Source organism: Molothrus aeneus, chromosome 19 (genome assembly GCF_037042795.1).
Source record: "Molothrus aeneus isolate 106 chromosome 19, BPBGC_Maene_1.0, whole genome shotgun sequence".
In the NCBI taxonomy this organism is placed as follows: domain Eukaryota; kingdom Metazoa; phylum Chordata; class Aves; order Passeriformes; family Icteridae; genus Molothrus; species Molothrus aeneus.
This window is the reverse complement of record NC_089664.1, coordinates 11,481,573-11,498,274: the sequence shown is the minus strand read 5'-3', so window position 1 is coordinate 11,498,274 and position 16,702 is coordinate 11,481,573. Positions and strand designations below refer to the sequence as shown.

The following is a 16,702-nucleotide window of genomic DNA, read 5'->3' as shown; positions in this document are numbered from 1 at the left end:
TTTTAGGAAAATTGCAGGAATTCCCATCACTCAAATGAGAAACAGGCTTTAGATTACCAGGACAAGTATGAAGAATCATTCAAAATGCACGGAGGTTCAGCCAAATAATGAATTTGCAATCTGCATTAGAATGTTTTAAGAGCTTGCTTGAATTTGGACAAATTTATTGTCCATTATTTCTGCTTTCGAGCTGTTGCCTGACAAAGATGAGCTAGGAAGCACTAAGAAAGGAGCCCCTCAGCGCTACACAGAGCTAGTCTGCTGGCTCCGCCGGCGCCCGCCGAGCGCCTGGGATGAGCATCCATCCCCGCATCCCTGAGCACGCTGTGACGAGATCCGAAGGCAGGAAGTGCCCCCCCGGCCCCCGACATTTTGGGGCCGAGTCCCGTGCAATTACCCACCCTCACTGCCCTTGATCTAACAAAGCGGACCCGCGTTCCTCCTCGCGGCCTCCCCAGTTTGCCCTTAACCCCGGCATTAGCCTTGTTTCGCGGCTGAAACTCGGCTTCCCCCGCGGCCGGTCCCGCACCCCGGGCGGGGAGGGCTCAGCCGGGGTGGCCGAAGCACGAAGCTCCTCCCGGCAGCCCCACTGCCCGGGGGCGGAGGCAGCTCGCCCGTCCAACCAGCGCCCGGCAGCTCGCCGCTGCTTTGCCTTCTCTCCCCCTTTCCCGGCCAGGATAAGCCTGCCACAAAGAGCAGGGGTTCAAATGAGGCAGCTCCTGGCTGCCTGAAGGGACGGCCGGGAGCGCCGAGCGCCCCGCGGGAACGTACCGCTTCGGACGCGGGACGCAGCCCAGAGCGGTCTTGAGCAAGAAAAACGCAGAAGAGGAAAAAAGAATTGCAGAAGAGGAAAAGAATCCCCAGTACGTCCCGGCTGGTCGCAGCACGGCGCACGCGGACTGCGGGTCGCCGAGGCGATGTCACCGCGGTCGGGCCGCGGCGGCAGCTGCTGACGGGAGCGGCCGAGGAGCGCAGCGAGGACGCCGAGCAGCCGCGGTAAGGACGGGCACTGCCGGGGGCTGCCGGACGGGTGCGGCGAGTTCCGTACGCGCGGCTCGGAGCTCCCGCTGCTCGGAGGGAGCCCATGCAAGCCTATCAGAGTAGGACTGCTCCCTAAGATCAAGCAGCAAGCCTGCTTTTTGACTTCAAAAGAACAAAAAAGTACCCCCGAGCCTAAACAAAAATCCGTCACATATTAAAATAAAATTTGTAAATATAGCTGAGACATTATGTGCCAGGCAGTGAAAGCCTTGGTATTATTTTCAAGAGTACGATTTTTTTTTTTTTTAAATCGTATTTTTGCGCGTAACTTTGATCTTCACACTTCCTTAAACTTGCCATCCAAGAATTTTTCTAGGACATACTATTTTCTGAAGGACTATCTGTCTTAAAGATTTTGAAACCTCCATTCAGTCTTTTTTACACTCATGTCTGATTAGGGAGATACAAAACTTTCTGATACTTGAACAGTCTATAAAGGAAATATTTGAAGTATTTCACAAAAACTTAAAAAAGAAACTAGAATTTATGAGTACATTCATGTAGGCATCAAAGTATTACATGGTCTAACTGCTATTTTTCATGGGTAAAATGAGTCACATTTATTAAAATATGAATCTCTTTAAAGACTGTTACGGACAATGTGCATGCACACATATGAGCACACACAGTATGAGCACTTTCTGGTAGTGATTGGATTAAGTGAAAATAAGGTGAGGCCACTGTTAAGGGAAGCAACAACAAAAGCAGTGCTTTCTTTCAGTAATTACATTCCACATCTATGACAGAACTTTAGTAAAGCACAAAGAACAATCCAAAAACAACTAAAATTCTTGGTAATCAAGAAGAATATTTGTACTTCTTGTAACTAAAGTTTTTGCCAAAACTTGAAGAAAGTTACATGGCAACAATAGATACATAAACTTCTGCAGTTTCTTGCAGCAACTGATAGTATTTCAAAACAAAAGTTTTCCAAGACCTCATGAAGACACTTTCGTTCTGATGTGCTGCTTAATCATCAAAAAGTATTACCTTTTAAGAAAACTGAACTGGTGCTTGAACTAAAATTTCAGTTTTAAGTGGGCAGAAAATCTGACAAGAGAATGCATTCTAACACAAGTGTCTTAAAGGAATTAATTGGTTAATGCCAGTGTGGCACTTTTTACACTGGAAGTAACTAGTGGTAAAACTGCAAAAGTGATTCTCCCCCTAAGTTTGGAGTTAAATTTTTCAATTCAGTTCAGTATCATGTTTTCATAACTAGCACTGCATGCTACTATGTGTCAGCCCTTTCCTATGTATTTACTTTAAAACTTAGAGCCCAACTTTAAAGGTTTTTCCAATACATGGAAAAATGTGGTCTACATATAACTGTGCTGTATTTTCAGCGTGAATTGCTGTTTCCTTTAACAAAACAAAAAACAAAAACAAAACAAACAAAAATCACTAGATTTTTCACAGCAATACTTTTCATCGAAAAGCTAAGATGTGAGCTTATCCTAAAAGAAACCCTGCAGCAGTGGACGTCCCTCCTCTTAGAAAAGAGCAAATTTCACATTACGTTTTAAGATTACCTTTGAGAGGTAAAAATTGACAGGATAATTTAACATAATTCCATGGGAGAAAACGTGTAAAGGAGTAAAAAACAGAGCATGACCTCTAAGACAAGGGACAGGGAGTAGGAAAGCAAGCAGATTCAAAAAATTCATGCTTGTCTGTCTTATCACAATGGTGTTGTGAAATCCAGATCATATTACTGGCTTGGTGCCTGGAACATGCCAGCTAACTGTAAGTCCACAAACATTGGCTATCAAAGGATTCTGTAGCAGCAAAAACCTAAGATTTGTTTTAAAAAAATGCAAAACCAAGCCTTCTGATCTTTTCATAGCAGGATTTTACATTTTCAACACCCTTGCTTCATTTGCTTTTATAATGCAATAAAAATGTAAAACTGCACTAATATAAAAATACCTTTCATTATCAAAGACAAAAGTATTAAACAGTGAAGATATGTTGCTAGCTATTCATGTTTCTTCTTTAGAATGCACAGCTATCAAATTCTGTATGAATTCACAATAAAATACAGCAGTTTATCTTCTAGAGAATAAATGCTGTCTTAGTTAACACTATGCCTTTTGTGAACATGCCTCCTTTATATGCCTCAGTGCCTGAGGATTCTGCACAGAAGATGGCATATCAGAGGTACAGAGGAAAAGACAGCCCATCAAAAGGACTCCTGACCTTGTTTCATTAAATATGAACAACACAAAAAACAGTGATTAACAGTGGTTTAGCTAGCATAGCTGAATGAGCTCATTTGTATGTATGGTATCATTTTTTTCTTCATAGTCAAAGCAGCCATTTCAGAAAATATGAGTGTTATGCAAAAGTGTGTGTGTATGTTATCCTTTTTATGTATGTGTTTTTCACCTATCTGGGTATTCTAAAAGGCTTTGATGTGTGACAGTAATTACAGTGCATTCAGTTCTGGCACGATGGACCTACATGAACTCTTAAACAATCCAACCTCTAGACTGTAAACCCTTCCTCAGCCAGAGCAATATGTAGAGATGGAAATAAATGGTGAGTGTTGGACCTTGCCTATCCACTCTTTAATTAAATGGAAGTCACCTATTACAAAAAAGCCCCAACCCACACCACAAAAAAAAAAAACAACCCTACACAGAAAATAGAGAGAAATACTAAAAGACATTAACCCCACAATCCTGAAATTAACTTCTAAGGTATGTAATACTCTGGGAGCCTTTTTAGGGAGGCTGAGTGACAGTGATTATTGTAAAAGCAACAGTTGTTATCCCTAAGATGCAATGACTTAAATGGAGAATCCAGCGTTAGTTTAGTTTCTGAGCATTCCGCGTAAGAGTAAGTCATGTAGGAAACCTACTGCATCACCTTGTTTACAATAATTATCATAGCCCAGTAAATGATTAATGCATCCTTAGTTCCACAGCTGCAGCATACAAGCCACTAAAAATCTTTTCTAACTTGTTAAAGTTTGCTGCTGTGTTCTTCATATACCAGGTTCTCACTATCACTTCTACAAACGAAACAGGTAGTGTTTTTTATCTCTGCAGCAAACTCAACTATACTGCAATCCAAATAGCTACTCAAGTCCCCAGAAATGCTCTTGTTATAACGTCTGAGGTTTAGCACAGAAAACTGCCTTCTCTGTAAAGCAGTCTCCAAGGACAGCGAGAGTGCCATGTATCACATGTTCGAAAGCTGCCTGTCCATGGATCAATGCATCACCATGTCACACCTATGTTTCTCTGGCTTTGTTGTTTACTATACATAGAAACATAATTTAAATAATAAATAATATATAATAAATAATAAATAATATAAATAAATAATAAATAATAAATTTATGTTGTTTACTATACATAGAAATACAAGAGCAGCAGCAAGAAGCAATTCTATTACTTTTACCTACTGGGATCTCCTATGTTCCTTATCTGTAGAAATAAGCCATAATGATGCAATTTAAGATACAAAACTTCTATTCTGGTATGACATCCAGGTAATTATTTTTCATATTTGTCTTAGTTAAGGTATTCCACACATGATTCATACAGATCATTATTTTGCTTTTGTACCTTTCCAAAATGCTATAGTACAGGTAATGTCTTAAGTATCAAAACCTTTCCTTCTTAAATGGGCTTGTAATGTTAAGCAACACATAATAAAGGTCAGTGCTCAGCCACCATCCAGTAGTCTTCCTGCTCTTACTTTTTGCAGGACACTGAAAAGCAAAGATATAAAAAGGACATAGAATAAACTCCTAGACACAAAATGCCAATCTCTCAATGGCTGAAAGACTCAGCATTGCAAAACCACTTGAGATCGAGATGAGAGAGTGTTGACACTATACACTCAGGCATTCATATACACATTTCTTTCCAGAGTAATATGGCAAGTGTCTCTTTTATGAACAAATTTCATTCAAAAAAACCAGCCATAGCATTGAAAAGCTACTGGCAGCATTTTCAGATAAGCTTAATGATTCTGTGATTATTATTTTAAGTCATTTTTTTCATCTCATGGAGACAGATCACTTGTACACAGAATCACACAGGCAAAATATTTCATAAAACCTGAGACAGCTAGCCTGTCTCCTTAGTAAGAATGACATCCTCCTAGCCATGGCATCAAAACCAACAAATAATGAAAAAGGATATACAGGTTGGATTATCCAATATTATGCAAATTATAAGTAGCTGAAACCCAAAAAGACCATTGTGCTGATGTTGATACTTTTACTGCTCCCTCTTAAGGCAAGCTGTTTGAAAATAGAAATTAACATTTACCAAATGGTAATTTTTTCATGTAGAAATGTTTTTACCTTTATAATTTTAGGATCACAATAGCGATTAAACAATATGTTATGAACATTTGTACAATTTAATATTGTAAAATACTAAAATCCTGTTGAAGTGCATAAATGTCAAGATATTTGTAAAAAAAAAAAAAGGCAACACATTCTGACTAATGAAAAGCTGCATATAAACAAGACAGAATACAGGACAGAAAAATGTTTCAAAGCAAAGCCAAAATAAGGTTTTATTATCATTTTCTCCCGAAAGGACAGAAAAAGCAATCAAGTGCTGAAACATCCAATATCCTTTTCAGAAAATTTATTTCCTCTTTTGTCACCAGATCATGGAAATATCCTTACTCGGGTAAACAATGAATAAGCAAACCACCTACTTCCAGTTATATACATATAGAGGCAAACATCGGGTATACAAGCCAAAATTTTAACTAAAGCGCTTGTGCTGGCTAGGAGTATAAAGCTGCTACAATTATATGCCACACAACAATGCTGCCAAACATTTTCATACAAATGCAGTTATACTGGTAAAAGACAAACACAGGAGATAAAACAAAGTATTTGACCTCAATAAAAAGTGAAATATACTGCCAAGTAGGGTAGATATACAAAAAACTGAGGTACATCTGCACTAGGGCAAGTTTGCCCCAACTCAATTGCTATGAAAAGTGCTTTTATGAGTATGCACTTGAACAGAATCTAGAAATAAAATAATGAAATTACTTCAACTTGATGTTTAACCAAAATAATTACTTTTAAAGTGTGCTTCATTCACCTGTATGCTTGTGTGTTGAAGTTTTGTCAGTATGCATGAGGATAAGAGACAAACAATGCTGTATCTCCAGTAATTATGAAAATTTCCCTCCAACCTGCAAGCGTGCTTTTAGATTGAAAAGTCTACAGCTGTCCAAGTGGAATTTTGCGCTGGGAACAAATATGGCCCTAGTGATATAGTTTCCACTCAGTCCCCTCCAGAAGAGCTACTGGCAGAGGGCAAGGGGAAAGGAGCCAGAGAAACAGGAAGAACTGCATGATCAGCAAGCAATGGCAGCAGTCAAGTACAAGGAGTATCAGCAATTACAGGGCACAGGAGAAAACTGGAAGTTAATGTCCTAGACGTCAGATATCATCTTTCTCTCACCTGGGAAGGAATTGCAATGTCCTAAGAATCTGATGTTCTGCTACTCAAAGAGGAAGGTATTAAAAAAGCCTTAAATCCTTCCTTAAAATGGTTTCTCTGGCTTCCCTCCCTACTTTCTCCATTCCAGAAAGCTTTTTTGTCCCTGAAAGATTAATCATTGAGAGTTGCTCAAATGACCATGTGTGAACTTCATTTTAATCCAACTGCAGAAAGGAAGGAATGCCATTTATTCATGTAGTCCTTCCCAATATGCAACAAAAAGGCCTCATGCTAAACACATTTTTTTTAACCAAACAAGTACAAACAGTGAGAGACTTACAAAATTATCATATACAGACTGCAGGAAGGAGGACAGCAGATGACAGTATGATTCTTGTTTCTGTTTGTACTGGGGCATTCTCAAACCAATGTCACTTTCCTTCCACTGATTTTCCTTATAAGAAGAACATCTTAGAAAAGGTGACATGCAGGAAAGATCATGACATTTCAGGACAGTCTAATTATGCTGATGTCATTCACTGGTGGCCTGCCATCTGCAACCACTGGTCAAACCCTAGAATAGGCTTCCTAGAGAGGGGTCGCTCACATGGTCAGGCAGTGGGACTAGATGATCATTAAGATGATATGTTATAATGAGGCTGATGAACTCTGGCCCATTACTTTCTTACACAGTTCTTAAAAAGATCAGGAGAAAAATCTGTTACATGTTGCTCTTTCTTCAGCTCAGAAAAGTATGGGCACCCCAAAGCCATACTCAAAGCAGAGAGATGCTGATATGAGATGCTGTAACAGACAGAAGTGAACTCTGAGGAAAAAAGAGCTTTTTTTCAGTAGTCACAATAAGTACAGGTTTGGGGGGGGGGACGATATTAGAATTCCAACAGCAAAATAAAACTATTTTACACCTATATGCAAGAAACATTTGCAAAACCAGTCATCTGTGCAGGAACATGAGGCCTCAAAAACTGCCAGGTTTTCCAAGTGTGACCTGCTGTGCAAATGCTGATTATACAAGTTAAAGCTGTCTGGGGTGAATTTATGTTCCCTATTTTCCAAGACTCCAAATAGCATTGCTTTACTTGCAGAAACCATGTCAAACTCCAGATTTTCATCTGACGTGTTTTCAAGACTTTGAAAAGTTCTGTACAGCACAACTCCTTTCTACTTGCAAAATTAAAATGAGTTTATTCCAAATAAGAAACTGGGGCAAAAGTATATAACCAAAAATTTTAAGAAGGATTAAGTTCTAGTCACTTTGTTTGAATCTTTTGCAGAAACATCTATTGTTTATTTCACAAAAACAGAAAAATACAAATGACAACCATATCTTTTCTCAGTATGAATAATAAAGGATGCATATCCAGCATTAACTTGACATTTTTAAAAAAAAAAAACCTCTTAAAAGTCCACAGCTGCCTAGAATCATAAAACAGTTTAGATTGGGTGGGACCTTATCTTCATCTTACAGAGCAAGTCTAGTTTCAGCATTAGATCAGACTGCTCATAGCCTTACCTAAATCAAAACTTCATATATTTCTAGGAATGGAGATTCTACCACCTGTTTGGGTGACTGCTTCAATCCTCAGTCACCCTCACAATGAAGTTCAAACAAAACCCAGTTTTTTCCTGAGGTAATTTGTATCCGCCATATACTTTCACTGTGCACTTCCAAAAGGAATTTATCTTCTTTACAAACACCCTTTAAGTAGCTGAACATGTGTCTTTCTTTACCTTCTCACCTGGAGGCTACACAAACCTCCCGCTTTCTGCTACTATTCATTCATCATGTCTGCCAGCCTCCAGCTAGCCATGCTGGGTGTACTCAGCTGGACTCACTCCAGTTTCTCACAGCTGTTACTATCACCATTTAATGCAATTTTAAAAAACTAATGTAGCAAAGATGAGTAAACAGTAAGGTGATAGATACTTAAATACTCAATGATTATTCCATGAGAAATATTTTAGAAGCAAAGAAATAACCCTACGGCAACACTACCTTGGTTAAAAAGTATCTGACTTTATACACTGAAAAAACTCCAATACTGCATTTTTCATTCGTTTTATTTAAGAAAACTAGGTTGCATATACACATGAGGATTAAAAATCAACAATGAAAAGGTTTTAGAAATACATGACATCAAAGTGCTGATCAAGTAGCTGATAAGAGAGTGGTTTGTGGCAGAGTATTTCTGGCATCAGTGACAATGCTAAGCCCATATTTCCAAGTCTACTGTTGCCCACAAAGTTCTGGTATTGATTTATTTTTTGAGAGGTTGTGAGGGCCTCAGCTGTCCACCCTGAATATGAATCTGCATGGAGAACTAAGTTAGGGCAATTTCACCAAAGGGCAACTGTTGCAGTATGCCAGTAGACACTACCAGCGGATTCCAATCGCCACGCATTGCCACTGTCCACCATGCACATATGCAGCTAGTTTTCCCCTTTCAAGAAGGGACTCTGAAGTGAGATGACTAGGCTGAGTTTAGAGACAGTGTCTCCAGTGAGAGTCACAGTAAATGCTTCAGTTGTAAACTCCACTAGTCTAGAAAAATAACAGATTTTACTGCCTATTATATCTGAGTAGTAGAGTTTTTAACTTCCAGTTATTAAGGACCAATGTAAAATAAGTTTTTCCTTTTTTTTTAAGCAATGGAGATTCAGTACTGCTGAATAAAGTAAAATTGTTGCATCTCACCTAAGCTGTATGTCTTGCAATGTATATGCAGTTCTAAAATACTGCAAATTAACAGTTTGATATTTTTAGAACTTTTAGCAGCATTAATACATATATTAACTTACATTATGTTTACATTTAAAGGTTGTATTTGTAACTGTAAAAAAATGGAAAGTGTAATTAATATTTAAATGAAAACTCCAATCTTGGAAACTTTTGTGGTACTTGCCTGGAAGAAAGGAATCTTAAAATCCTTGTATTTATTGCTTACTTTCTTATCGTTCTTGGCAGGCTTTAGATGAACTAGCAACTAGTAACTACAATTCTGACCATAGAAAGATACAACTACTCCTCATGATGTCCCCTTTAACCAACACAAGTTGATGCTGGACCTCATTTGTACAAATGGTTATTATGTACTATTTTGTAAGTTTTAGAAGAGATGATAATTTGTAAATTCACACTTATTTCCTACTCATTACTGTTAAATTTATTTTAAAACAGATTTTACTAAATTCTTTGCAGAAGAATATTTGACCGGAACTAGAGGATCATGATGCCAACAAGATTCATCTGTTTAATACTAGTAACTGTTGCGGGAGTTACTACAAGTGAAACACAGGAATTTGAAGGCAATGACAAGGAAAAAGCTCAAGAATTCATTTATATGAATAGATATAAGCGTTCCAGTGACACACAGGACAAATGCACTTACACCTTTATTGTACCTCAGCAGAGAGTGACAGGTGCCATTTGTGTTAATTCTAAGGAGCCTGAAATTCTGCTTGAAAACAGGGTAAATAAACAAGAATTACAGTTACTTAACAATGAACTTCTTAAACAAAAGAGACAAATAGAAACTCTCCAGCAACTGGTAGAGGTGGATGGTGGAATTGTTAATGAAGTCAAACTGTTAAGAAAAGAGAGCAGAAATATGAATTCTCGTGTCACACAACTCTACATGCAGCTATTACATGAAATTATCCGAAAACGTGATAACGCCTTAGAACTTTCTCAACTTGAAAATAAGATTTTGAACCAAACTGCAGACATGTTGCAGCTTGCAAACAAATACAAAGACTTAGAGCACAAGTATCAACATTTGATGTCAATCGCCAATAATCAGACAATAATAATTGCCCAGCTGGAAGAACATTGTCAAAGAATGCCATCCATAAAGCCACTGCCACAAACTCCACAACCACCAATTAAAGTGTACCAGCCTCCTACTTACAATCGCATTAATAACCAGATATCTACTAATGAGATTCAAAGCGATCAGAACTTAAAGGTTCTGCCACCTACCTTACCAACCATGCCTGCAGTTACTAGTATTCCAACTTCAACTGATAAACCATCTGGTAAGTAATATTATTGATACATTTACATTATTTTATGCTAATATGCAGTGGGCAACATTTTTCTCGTAATATCAAAAATGCAGTCAGAATTTATTTAGCTAGTGAATTTTACATACATGCTGTAGTAGAAACACAGAAAGAAAGCAAAAAAACCCCTGTGAATGTCTAAGACACTCTAGCCCCACATATTTTTCTCATGTTACTTTGCTAAGACAAACCCATCATTTATACTACATGTATAAGATAAAGGACTTCCAGAAAAATCTTACAATTCAAGTAATCTAAATCTTATTTACCTTTGCTCAAGACTGAACTGCTACAATTCATGACATCTGAAGGAGTTTGACACTGTGTAAACATATGAAATTATTACAATTTTTTTGATCTAGCATCTGATAATGTGCTTGTGTAATTAAAAAAGGAGTAAGTATCTGCTCTGTACTTTATATGGGACACTTGTGCTGTAGACAGGAGCAAAAGGAAGTAAGTGGTGGAATAGTAACAGGATATTATACAGCCCCTATTGAAAGATAGAGAGTCACAGATCTCTGAACTCAGAGCTAACCGAAACAGAGTAATGCAGGGGAACTGCACTCAATATATTTCATGGCTATTTGCAAAATATTCCAAAGGACATCGAGGACGTCACAAACTTCTGCGACTACCCAATAATGCAACTGCCACACGTTCAAAACCAAACAACCCCTGTATTGTTTCTCCATGGAAATACTCACAATGAAAGAAACTCGAGCAAGTAAGCACTGAGTCTCTTGAGTCTCTAAGTCTCTAAAACATTTTGCTACAAAGCAGTATTTTCACAGAATTGCCAAAAGTAGTGCAGCAAAGCCTGCACCTGATCACAGCCAACCTGTGCAATGAAAACAGGAGTGAAATACAAGAAAAATAGTAAATGTCTTCTATTAATCTGTTGAAAGTCTCCCTTTCTCAAAAAGTAGTCGACCAGTATTCTCTCTATCACAGACTTATTACAGTCTTACTAGATTCAGCAGCTTCACTATTAACTTTGTTCACACTGTTTTCTGGTTGTGGTTTTTTTGTTGGTTTTTTTTGGTAGATGCCTCATTCCTGAAAGTGTCAAAGACCAGGCTGGATGGGGCTTGGAGCAACCTGGTCTAGTGGAAGATGTCCATGCCTGTGGAAAGGAGGTGGAATGAACCAAACTTTAAGATCCCTTCCAACCCAAGCCTTTCTGTGATTCTACAACTCCCTAAAGACAATTTTATCAAAACTACCTACCTTAAAATTCAGGGTGCTCTCACTTTTTCATGGGAAAATACCCTAGCTAAAATGTTGAAAAGGTTCCTACCTGACAAAAAAAGCACTTGTCACGAAAAAGTAGCAGCAAATTCTACTTTGACGTGCTTCTAATAGTTCATCTTAAATCACTTTCAGAGAAAAGATTCATATGGAGTAGAGCACTGCTGCCATGTGCCATAAAAGAAACTGCAAGATTAGAACAGTGTAAATACTACATTGCGTACTGCTGTATATTTTGTTACAAAGACAAGGTCAAAGCTGTTTGACTATTTTAGAAGTTCTTCAATAATTACTTACTTTTTTATTTTTAGTCAGTGCCACTACACATTGTGATAAAATAATGAGCACTAATAATTTAAACTGCTCTGGTTTAACATTTTTTTCCCCACCTCTCATAATGAGCCATGCAATGGTGTGACAAGAGCATGGCATCTATATCTTAACTGCAAGAAATCTAAACAGTTAGCACCAAAAGAAACGGAGAAGGGGCTTACAAGCACAGCTCCAGGTACAGTCTCTGATTATGACTGAGGCAACAAGAACACAGCATCCACAGAACAAAGACTTGGATTGCCTCTTTGTACACTGACTTGCTGATTAAAATAGTTAAAAATACCAAAACCTCAGTGTTTTAATCTTCAAAACACTGAGATTATTTCTATAAAACTAATTTATTTCTAAAGCATTTGCTGAGTACCATTAGTAGTGTTGGACAATGAATATGAAAAACCATAGGACTGAAATAATTTAAAACAGAAATTACTCTTGATAGCAGTATATGCTTCAGTAAGGCTCCTAGTCAGAAGATCTGACAAGCCTTACTCCTTCAGTGGGCAGGTAGAATCAATCCAGGGGCTCTAATATCTAATCCTGATGATTCTTGTTGACTTCACCCTTCTGCTAAGGAATCAAGGCAGGTGACATTTCTGAATATCTCAGATTCATTAAAACAGAATCTATTATACCACTGGAGAAAATTTATTGAAAAAACAGGAATATAAGATACTTTCAAAAAGCATAAGCTCTTTATAGACTCTCTTGAACTGAAAACAAGACTATGTTAACTGCAATTTCTGTGAATTCAAAGTATATTGAGTCCTGTCATTTATATAAAAGTTTCTCTCACAAGCACCCTATGTTAAAAAGAAAAAAAAAAAAACTTAATTTCTATGTTATCTTGTAATTTATTAAGGTGGCAGCAGTAAGACCTACAGCCTGAATTTATGTTGTTGCTTCCACAGTTAATGCCTGTGCCAGTGACATTTTTGGGGATCAAAAAAGCTGAATTTCTCAAAGACAGAATCAAGGTCAAACTTACTGTTTTGTTTTCTAAAGGAAATTCTTACTTATCTATGCAGTATTCCTATCTAGTTTCTTTGGATATATATTTGATGGTAAAAGTACCAGTGCAGCTGCCTTAAATTTTTTTTTTTTTTTTCAAAATCTACCTTTACCAGTAACGCATTATGAAATGTTCCAGAAATAATGTTACAATAAATGGATCTGTTTGAGAACACTTGGTGAATACTCGTCCTCTAATAAGAGGAAAAACAAATATGCTATTCAGTGAAATCAAACTAGTACAAAAAGCTACCAAGTCAAATACTGCCCTGCTTTAAAGAAATGCTCAGTGGCAGCTTGATGCAGAGCCTTTCTGTTTTGACACAGGGCCCTGGAGAGACTGTCTACAAGCATTAGAAGACGGCCATGACACAAGCTCCATCTATCTTGTAAAACCAGAAAACACAAACCAGCTTATGCAGGTCTGGTGTGACCAACGGCATGACCCTGGTGGCTGGACTGTCATTCAGAGACGGCTGGATGGCTCTGTCAACTTTTTCAGGAACTGGGAAACGTACAAGGTTAGGACAAGAGAGCCAATTAATGTTTTCCACCCTCTAGAACTTACTGATAAAGTTACTTTAAAAGGGTGGTTTTAGAGTCTGGCCAAGAGCCTACTTGAAAAAGAACTTGTGTGTTTACCCTTCAGAAGAGAAGTCTCTATAAAATAAGTTTACTGCAGTTTTCTACTTAAGAATACACTCAGATTTACCACTAACACAGATGCAGGACATTAACATGCTTCTCTTGCTTCCTTTACAGCAAGGATTTGGTAATATAGATGGAGAATATTGGCTCGGATTAGAAAACATCTATTGGTTAACAAATCAAGGCAACTACAAACTGCTCATAACAATGGAAGACTGGTCAGGTCGGAAAGTATTTGCTGAGTATGCCAGCTTCAGACTGGAGCCAGAGAGTGAGTACTACAAGCTGAGACTGGGACGCTACAACGGCAACGCGGGAGATTCTTTCACGTGGCACAATGGCAAACAGTTCACCACGCTAGACCGGGACCACGATGTATATACAGGTAGGAGGTCCCTCTCAGCTGCCTTGCCATTTTTGCATTTACATCCCTGTCCCCCCCGACCCCCTTTTATCTCTTTTGAAAAAGGAAACATACTTATGGTCATACATACCAAAAAAAAAAAAAAATTGCACTTACAAAGGGATTTGTCAATTAGTACCTTATGAAGTACAAACTGATGTGTCAACCATTATATATACTAACACCAAAATTAAAAGTTTTTACACTAGACAAGGGTCTGTAAAATACACTATGAATGGTTATTTGACACAGTAACACCCGCTGATTTTCAGGCAAGAGAAAGTAACAAAAAGGATTCTATCTGTAGAACCTAACTACTTTGCTGGGTCCTGAAGAAGCCTAAGTTCACTTTGTACCACAGGATATCTACATGTTAAACATACTAAAAAAAGCCCAGATCAACCAGCCAACCATCCAGTGAAGTTTGCTACTTTGCTTGCTTGAAGATTTTTCATTTACTTCTCAGCCTGAACTGGAGCTTTCTTTTGCAGGTAACTGTGCTCATTACCAGAAGGGAGGATGGTGGTACAATGCATGTGCTCACTCAAATCTCAATGGAGTCTGGTATCGTGGAGGACACTACCGCAGTCGATATCAGGATGGTGTTTACTGGGCTGAATTCCGGGGAGGATCATATTCACTAAAGAAAGTTGTTATGATGATAAGACCTAACCCTAACACATTTCACTGAAATAACTCTTCTCTTGGTTTGCTTCTAAAAATCACATAAAGCTATGATTTTATCACCTGAAATTATCTTTTCAGAAATGAGGAATGTAAGATACTGTACATTTATTGATAAGGTATGAGGGCTTGTATATTATATTTTCAAGAATCATGCCCAGAAAAAGAGCTGAAGAAAAGGAACTGTAATAACATTCAGAACACCTCTTGGTCCTATTAGAACTTGCAGTTTACATGAAAACTGTAGATAAACTTCCTGGTTTTTATTCCCTGTAAATTAAGTTTGGAAGATAAAAATATTGCCACCACATTTAAGTATTTTTGTATGTTATGTATAAATATTCTCAAATACAGGAAATACTACAAACTGTACAGTAAGAGTTTTATTATTATTATTATAAGCAATCATTTGACACAGGAATCATATCCTTTGAACTATGTAGCTGGTATATGTACATTAGTGTGATGATTATGTAATCTTTGTTAACTACCATGAATAAATTTAGAACTATATAATTCTGTTTTGAGAGCAGATACTCCAACCATTATTGTCCTGATAAATCCGGTCTTTTCCCTTCACTATGTGCATTTAAATAATCTGCTCCTATGAAAGTTCACCATTAACTCAAATATTTTAGATTAAAAACATTAATTATTTCTTACCAAAATGAAGCTACTTGCATATGGAAATTAATCCAGATTTATAATAGGTATTCTGTGCTCTATAGCCAACATGTTATACTACACAACTGTTACGGTATTTTGTACCCGACTTCAGTGATTACCTGCTGTGTAGCCTCTATATTCAGAAATGGCTGGATATAAATTAAAGGGTCTATCCAACTTTGCAGGCAAATGATGGATACCAATTTATAAGCTATTTAATAACCTTAGCCTTTAGATAAAAAATTATATAGAGAACTTATCCATAGCAAAAAAGTTATTTTAAACATATTTCACAATTATTACTGTCAAATTATTAAACAGATTTACTCATATTTAGAGGTCAGTCATACTTATGAAATACAGACTGGAGTAATTCTAATATTCTTCTGAGATAGGTTTCTATAACAGATTGTCAACACACCCATTACAAACAAACTACTACAAAAAATACAAGTTAAAGAATGCATAAAAGAGGCAGAGTGAAAGCCTCTAGAAGTTCAACATATTTTTTGGTCAGCCTGTATGACACTGAGTGGTTGTGTGTGTTTGCATACTTTTCCCTTATTACCTCATCACATCTTTACCACAGTATGATGTGTGACGTAGCATGTGCTGTATATAACTGAAAGTAGGGTTTTTAATATATTAGATTACCCCTGTAATATTGTAACCCTTAATAAAGTACCAAATGTTATTTTAACATGTTGAGAGTTCATCTTGTTGTAGTTCACATTACTACACAATAGTCTGCCTCTGTTTCAAACAAACTCTGATATGCAACCACTGTTGATGTGTGTGAAGTGTTGAAATATTGCAACATAAAAAAGCAAAACAATTTTCAGCTGAAAAAAATACAGAATTTCCACACAGCCCAAGGAGGAGCAACTTTTTGAGGGTTATATGAAACACCCACATTTCCCAAACAGTATTCAAGCTTTATCTTCCATGGGGTTATCTATTCAGTTCTGGAAAAGATTTGTATTTTAGATTAGAAATATTAAATGCACCTACTGGCCCTAAAGTCTGGCTGCAGTACTCTTACAATTAGTAGCATTAAGGCTACTTCATGCTTGGATTGAGGAAAAAACCCAGAGAAGTTCAGGTATCCACTGTGCAGATCTCAAGATGAGGCATTCCCTAGAAAAGCCATTACAGT

At 37.5% G+C, this 16,702-nt stretch overlaps 2 protein-coding genes across 5 annotated transcripts in view; one reads left to right on the top strand and one right to left on the bottom strand.

Moving 5' to 3' along the window:
* Positions 1-16,702, bottom strand: part of RALGPS1 (Ral GEF with PH domain and SH3 binding motif 1) — a 76,374-nt gene that overhangs the window by 40,915 nt on the left and 18,757 nt on the right. The window lies entirely within an intron of this gene.
* On the top strand, positions 690-16,246 carry ANGPTL2 (angiopoietin like 2). The gene is made up of 5 exons (XM_066563117.1): positions 690-996; positions 9,670-10,526; positions 13,473-13,666; positions 13,908-14,178; positions 14,688-16,246. The coding sequence occupies exons 2-5, from the start codon at positions 9,719-9,721 to the stop codon at positions 14,885-14,887; spliced, it is 1,473 nt and encodes a 490-aa protein (XP_066419214.1). The 5' UTR covers positions 690-996; positions 9,670-9,718; the 3' UTR covers positions 14,888-16,246.